Source organism: Jatropha curcas, chromosome 1 (assembly GCF_041381405.1).
Source record: "Jatropha curcas cultivar XTBG-Jc1 chromosome 1, XTBG_Jcur_1.0, whole genome shotgun sequence".
Taxonomy (NCBI): Eukaryota; Viridiplantae; Streptophyta; class Magnoliopsida; order Malpighiales; family Euphorbiaceae; genus Jatropha; species Jatropha curcas.
Genome location: NC_143151.1, coordinates 19,211,177 through 19,218,727, shown reverse-complemented (window position 1 = coordinate 19,218,727; position 7,551 = coordinate 19,211,177). Strand labels below are relative to the sequence as shown.

The 7,551-nt window shown below is 32.3% G+C and overlaps 1 protein-coding gene across 1 annotated transcript; it reads right to left on the bottom strand.

Moving 5' to 3' along the window:
* Positions 1-894: 894 nt before the first annotated feature.
* Positions 895-5,626, bottom strand: LOC105634568 (putative calcium-transporting ATPase 11, plasma membrane-type). The gene is made up of 7 exons (XM_012217441.4): positions 5,315-5,626; positions 5,102-5,156; positions 2,655-4,585; positions 2,403-2,561; positions 2,146-2,317; positions 1,760-2,058; positions 895-1,338 (listed from the first exon to the last, which is right to left on the bottom strand). Exons 1-7 carry the CDS (start codon positions 5,486-5,488, stop codon positions 1,024-1,026), a joined length of 3,105 nt encoding a protein of 1,034 aa, XP_012072831.1. The 5' UTR covers positions 5,489-5,626; the 3' UTR covers positions 895-1,023.
* Between the last annotated feature and the right edge of the window lie 1,925 nt (positions 5,627-7,551).

Here is a 7,551-nt window from a genome sequence, read left to right as displayed (position 1 = left end):
AGTAGAATATTTTATAATAGAATGAATTTTTGGTTTAGAAAATGTGAGACAAATACTGCTCATGTAAAGGAGAAGAAGAATGCACATGCTAAAGGATGGAAATGTTATGTTCGACTCAGAAAATAAATGGTCGAAAATTATGTATTTAGACAATCAATTTCAAATGATAAATTTAAAAGGTTAGATGTGAAAATGCCAAGAGGCATTTAGAAAACACCCTAACCGATTTAGATCAATCCTAAAAATTCATGCGAAATAATAAAGCAATGGTTTACACCTCGGTAAATAATTACAAAAGGTTTAAAAAAATTGGCGCTATAAAAATATAATAGTAGCTTCCAATGGCTCTACAAATAACTATCAATTGTTTAAAAATTTGGTATCAAATAATATAGCGGCCATTTATACTGCCCTTATTACAAAATTGGTGAAAAAAATATAACGGCAATTGAAGCTGCCTTTACAAAAAAATATGTTACAGTAGAATTTTTTGAGGACAAAAATATAGGGGCACTATGAACTGCCTTATGTATAACAAACCACCAAAATTATACATTTTTAGCAGTAAACGCAAATGCCTAACATTTATGCTTGTAGCATTCTATTCAACCCCTAGTTTGGTATCTACCCCGATGGATCCAAAAACCGCACTTCAAAATGTAGAGACGGTGTAATAAATGATGGTCAACAGGCGGTTGTTGGAACCGCCCCTAGGTTTGGCAGCGGGGCTTTAAACCACCCTAATAGGGAAAAAGAAAAACCTTCCATAGATATCCTTTGTTGTAGTGAATAGACTAATGGGCACTCCCAATTTAAGACCAACTAATATAGCCTTAAGCCTGGACTTGAATGATAATACAACAATTAAAAAGTCACAAAAAGTGAAATGCTAGCAAAAGCAAAAAAGAAAAGGCAAGTAAACCTTAGAACTTTCCTATTCCAAGCAAAGAATTGAACAATTGAAGGGTACTGACGAATATTCTGCTATTGTTCAATAAAAGAAAATAAAATGGAAAAAACATTTTATGCCATATCAGGACCACTAGGAAGAGGTTGATAAACATGATGATGGTCAGAGATTTGGTCAGCATTGGTGCTTTGAACAGGAATGCACTTCAAAACAACAGCAATAACTAAGCTTGCAGCTCCAATCAATACACTGGCCAACCATAACTCCCAGCTTAGTGGCACTGTATCAGCAAATGTTCCCAGCAATTCCACCATTATTATTTGGAAAGCTACTGTAGAAAATATCACCCCCAAGAATACCCAGCTATCGAACACTCTCTGGAAAACATTTATCTTCTCCATGTCCCGGCTGTTTATTTCGTTGAAAACCTACAAAACAGAATCAAACTTGTTTAATAAAAGAGTCGAGTTCAAGCTCGTGTTCACACCTGTAAAAATGGATATATATATATATATATATATATATATATATATAAATATATATTTTAACTATAAACTATGGACGAGCAAAGTACAAGCTTAAGTTTGCAAGTTCAGATAAGCTTGAGTGAGCTTGAACTCGAGTATACCTTCAACGCAATGACCGATGGAGGGGGCCCAGGGGATGCCCCCACCCTCCTAACCAAGTTTTTTAAAATTACCATGTAAACATATTAAAAATTTTTATTTACCTTTTAAAATAGTAAATTTTTCAATTTTGCCCTCCTTAATTCTTGAATTTTTTTTTTTTTTTTTGCCTCTCTTAACTTTAAATTAAGCTTTGAGTGAAAAAATAAAGAAAAACACTAACCTGGCAGAACACAAAGGTATTAAATATGAAAGTGTTGTGTGTTTCTCTGGCATCTGAACCTGTGAGTTTCAAAAGCCGTTCCCCGTGAAATTGGAGTACCACAAGCACAACGATTTGGTAGATGCTTTGTCCAATAATATTCCTCCACATGATCTTGGTAATGAAATTTACATTTCGGCCTATTGGAGGTCTTTTCATCAGCCCATCATTAGGAGGTTCTGTGGCTAATGCCAATGCACCAAGAGTGTCCATTATCAAATTCACCCATAGCAGTTGGACAGTGGTAAGTGGAGCATCACCTAGTAATTAAAAAATGAATTTTACTTTCCATTTGTTAGGAGTCAATTGTTGTATAAATATACCCAAAAAAAAAAAAAAAAAAAAACCTGATGCACATGCTGAAATGAAATTGATCATTAAAGCAACCACATTGACTGTTAACTGAAACTGTACAAACTTTTGGATGTTTATATAAACTGATCTTCCCCATCTTCCCACATTGACTATGGTTGTAAAATTGTCATCCATTATTATAACATCGGCATTTTCTTTTGCAACCTGTAGGCAATAGGAAAATAGATATACTTATTTGCTTCAAATGATGATTCAATGGGTTTTAATTTTTAGGCAACAGTTTACCAACCTCAGTTCCTGCTATTCCCATGGCAAGCCCAATGTCTGCCTCAGCCAAAGCTGGAGCATCGTTAGTCCCATCACCAGTCACTGCCACAACTTCTTTAAAGACATTCCTCAATTGGGTTACCAATTTATGCTTGTCTAAAGGCGATGAGCGTGCCATAACCTGTATATATGCACAGGTTAAACATTTTAATTTCATAACAAGTGAGACTACATTCTGCAAATTATAAATGAAACAGAATGCAAATAAGATGACCTGAAGTTTTGGTATTATCTCCTTCATCTCCCGTGGGCTTTTACCACGAAAATCCGGTCCCTCAATTGCTAAGCCATCGTGTGTTAATATGCCACATTCCCTAGCTATGGCTTTTGCTGTATTGATATTGTCTCCAGTAACCATACGAACATTAATCCCTGCGGCTAAACAAGTCTTGACAGCCTCCTTTACACCAGGTCTTACTGGATCCTTAATTCCAAAAACAGCCACTAATGTATAGTTCTCTTGAGGAATGCAATCTTCTTTAGAAATGTTTTCTACATCTTTGTAAGCCAGACATAGAGTTCGCAGGGCTTGACAGGCAAAATCATCTATAACACGTGTGATTTTACTTTTCTTCTCTTGCGACATTCCAACTGGCTTGCCATCCTTAGCGATTATCTTGTCACACATTTCCAGTACAATTTCAGAAGCTCCTTTGCAAAATGCTTGAAACCCACGATTATTAGGTAGAGAAACAAGCACAGACATCTTTTTCTTGACTGAATTGAATGGCTCAACTTTCACTACCTCAGAATCCTTGCTATGTATTTTAATGTCACCCCCTAATTGCAATCCAAACTCTAAAATTGCTGTCTCTGTTGGGGTCCCCATAATATTAGTCTTCCCGTCTTTCCCTTTCGTTATCTCTGAGGCAGTATTCTTAAATATAGACTGCAAAAGGATTCTTGCCACATCTTTGGAGATAGAGGACAATATGTCATCGCTTTTTACTGTTTTCGTTTCTTCACATATCCATATTTTGTTCACTACCATATGATTTGTGGTCAGTGTCCCAGTTTTATCAGTACAGATGCAAGTAGCAGAACCCATTGTTTCACATGCAGATAAATGCCTCACTAAAGCTCTGTCTTTCATCAATTGCTTCATTGCAAATGCAAGACTTAATGTCACTGCTAAAGGAAGTCCCTCAGGAACTGCAACAACAATTATAGTAACTGCAATAGCAAAGAAATTCAGAACAGTCAATGCATCACTCGCAGACCATTTCATGATTTCGTTATTTCGTGCCTTAGTCATTAAAAACCTTCCCATTAAAACCAAAAACGTCATTATTGCAAAAGCTAAACCAATTTTCCCAATAATTGTTGCAACTCCATTTAGCTTCACTTGCAATGGTGTCTCATCTTCTCCTGTTTCACTGAGCGTAACCATCAATCTACCCCATTCTGTTCTCATACCAACTGCTGTGACAAGCATTTTACCAGACCCATCTTGCACTTTTGTTCCTGATAGCAGAAAAGGCCTCTTGTTATTAACATCCACCGGCTCGCTCTCACCCGATAAACTTGATTCATCTACTGATAAGCTGTGGCCTACTATAAGAACACCATCAGCAGGAACTAAATCTCCAATAGCTAGATTAACAATATCACCAACCACTAAATCATATACAGAAACTTTCTGTCTGCAACCTTCTCTAGTTACCTGAACAATTACGTTCTTCTTCTCCTTATCCAATACCTTAAATTGCAATGATTGCTTGTAATCGCTAACTGCAGTGACAATTACTACTAAAATAATGCAAAGTATTATTCCAAGCCCATCATACATACCTTTAGGCCACCCTTCAGTGGCAATACCAACACCTATAGAAATGGCAGCACAAACCATGAGTATGATTAGTGTTAGGTCATGCAAAGCTTCCCAAACGAACATCCAGAAAGACCTAGAAGGTTTCACAGCATATTGGTTAAGGCCAAATATGTTTTTCCTGATAGAGATATCATTTGTGGAAATTCCATCATTTAAAGAGACAGATACATGTCTAGCCAATCCTTCAACTCCTCCATGCAATGCTAAGGCCTTGGAATCATGGGATCTAACTATGGAAGCTAGTTGATCTGGGTCAATTCCAAAACCAGCTTGCCTTACATCCTTTGATAGCTTGTACTCAACTAGATTAGCAGCTGCATGTAATAATAAATTATCACAACCAGATGATTAATGAAGAACTAATCTTTTTTTTTTTTTTTCTTTTTGCTTTTGTAGATAAGGTTCCTAGCAGATGGTGAGCATTTGGTCAAACCGAATTGAATCAGTATGGACCGAATAAATTGAATTTTTATATAAATAAAATCGTATCAAACTGAATTATTCATAAAATGGGATCCAACTTATATGTATACAGGGTTAAATTTAATTTGTTTGGTTGTTTGGTTCAATTTGGTTTTAGGCTTTTAAGTTCTTCATTTTTTATATATTAAAATCAATCCGAACCGAACATTTTCATTTTCTTTTAAAATTATTTTATGGAAACCGAAGAAAATTTTAAAAGCCAAATCAAACCGACTTGTTTCAATTGGTTGTACTGCTCAACACTGGTTTCAACTCAAAAAGCCTTGTAGTCTAGCTAGGAGACAACTAAAAGCCTCACTTTGCTCAGTTACAATTGAGAAAAAAAGAAAGGCATGAATTGATCATACCATCAATGAAATGCAATGCAGCCTTTTTCACGTAAAGAGCAACTCGTATCTTTTCCTGCTCAAAAATGCATCAAATCATATATACAAACATATAAATTGATCATATCAGTCATAATTTTTGGAAGGAGACGGTATTTATCAGTTATAAATAACAGAAAAGAGAAAAAAGGAGAAGAAGAAATGAAAGGAATGTAGTAATTAATATAACCTAACCTGAAGCTTTTTACGTTTTCTTTCGGCTTCGGCACGTTTGGCAAGATCTGCAACCATACGAAACCTTCTACGAGGATTCTTGACGACAGAAACAGCATTTCTCCATCGCCTTAGAGCTTCTTCAGAAGGTCTCTTAGCCTCAACGTCGAAGTTCTCTCTCAAGTACTTCTCCATATTTCTCAATTCTTATTCTTCTTCTTGATACAATACTGTTCCGTTCACTTCTTCATTCTCTTGTGGATATCATCATATTCAAGATTTGGCTTTTCACGGAATTTTATGGCAGAATTATTCAAACATTGCCGTGAATGGCGGGAATAGAGACAGACACTGCTCTATCAGCATTTAATATGTTTACTTTTCTTATAGGCTCCTTTTCCTTTGTTATTTACTCCATTATTTATTTATTTATTTATTTATTCTACCCACTGGATTAATTTCTAAATTTTATGAAGATTTTTTCTCTTTAAGGCTTGAGGTGAATCCATAGTAAATCTCAGATTTATAAAATAGGCTTGATCATCTATGTTCCTATCTAGCCCAATATAATATATAATTAATAATATTATATATATTTATGTAAAAAATGAGGAGGTTTTTAGATCCAGTCGGGTAAAAAATAGAGGTGAGGATTAAAGGGCGTTCAACCACCGATATTTAATTAAATATATTAAATATTAAATGTATTAGTTTAAAATTAATAATTTTTGTTAAAAATCATATATGTGAATCAAAATAGAAATAGTTAATTTTATTAAAATAATTAAATTCACTAATGTAATATTTTAGCAAATAATTGAAAAATAAATATTATATTACAATATTTTAAATCAAATAAAAATTAAAAAAATTAAATAGTGATTATGATTTTTATACTAATAATATTAGAGTGATTTTCAGGAAATTTTGCACTTGATAAATTTAACAAATATATTTTTTACAACGAATATTTTAAAATAAAATAAATAATAAAAAATTTTAAATTATGATTGTTATTTTTATACCAATAATATTAGAGTATTTTCAATAAATTTTTCACTTGATAAATTTAAAAAATATATTTTTTAATCTTGTAAAAAAGGTGAGAATAATGAATAAACTTATTCTAGTAAATAAGAGAAAAATATTTAATTTGAGAACAATAAAATTGTATTATAATTTCTATGAACAGTGTAAATATTGAATAAAAAGTAATACAATAAGTGAGAGAAAATGTAATCATTATAAAATATTAAAATAAATATATTGTTTTGAAAGGAAATAAATAATTTATTTGATTAATTTAATATGGCAATTTACATGGCTTAGTTTTGTTACTTTAATAATACACTTTTAGGTCATAGGTTTGATATTCAAAAAAGCTTTTTGAAAAAAAAAAAGTAATTTAATAAGTATTTTACTAATTAAATAAATGAATTTGGATATTGAATATCCGCAATATGAGTCATATATTTTAAAAAATATAATTTAATAATATTTTAAGTTGAATTTAGAATTTTTAAATTCTCTTACTTTATATAGATCAGGATAAATTAGTGTACAGAAATAAAAAATTATGTATCTATACAGAAACACTCTTCTTTTTTCTTTGATACAAGTGAAGGGACGAAACCCCAAGAAAAATAAAAAAAAAACTACTACCCTGAGATCAATTTAGGCCCTGCAACCCCATGATAGTCCCATCTTAGCTTGTCCAGCACCTAACTTAGAGGCTTTTGGAAGATGCTGTTGGGTTTTAATATTAATAATATGCAGTAGAATAAGATAATTATTATAAAATAATTATATCAACGGTGATCCATTTAATCGATTAAAACAATAAAATTATTTAGAAGAATATCTCTTTTGCAGATTCTTCGAAACTTCGGTTCACGCGACTAGATTGTTGCAAACCATAAGTCATCCAAGTGTCCCATCTCTAGTAGTATCTACACGAATGGACAATTGAAAAACTCTAAAACTATTTTAGAGGGTTGAGAGATTAGGGAGTATGATGATGCTAGCTATCGTACGCTCTATATTTAGTTCTGTGGTTATGAAAAATAATTACTATTTAGGTTGTATCTTAAATTTTATATATGAAAACCCTATGTCATAAATAAATTAATTACAATTATTTATTTAAACATTTTAAATAAATAAAGTATAACTAAAATATATATGTGCCTATTTATTTATGTAAACAATTTAAATCAATAAATCATAATACATATAGTAATAGGATTTTCAATTTAATT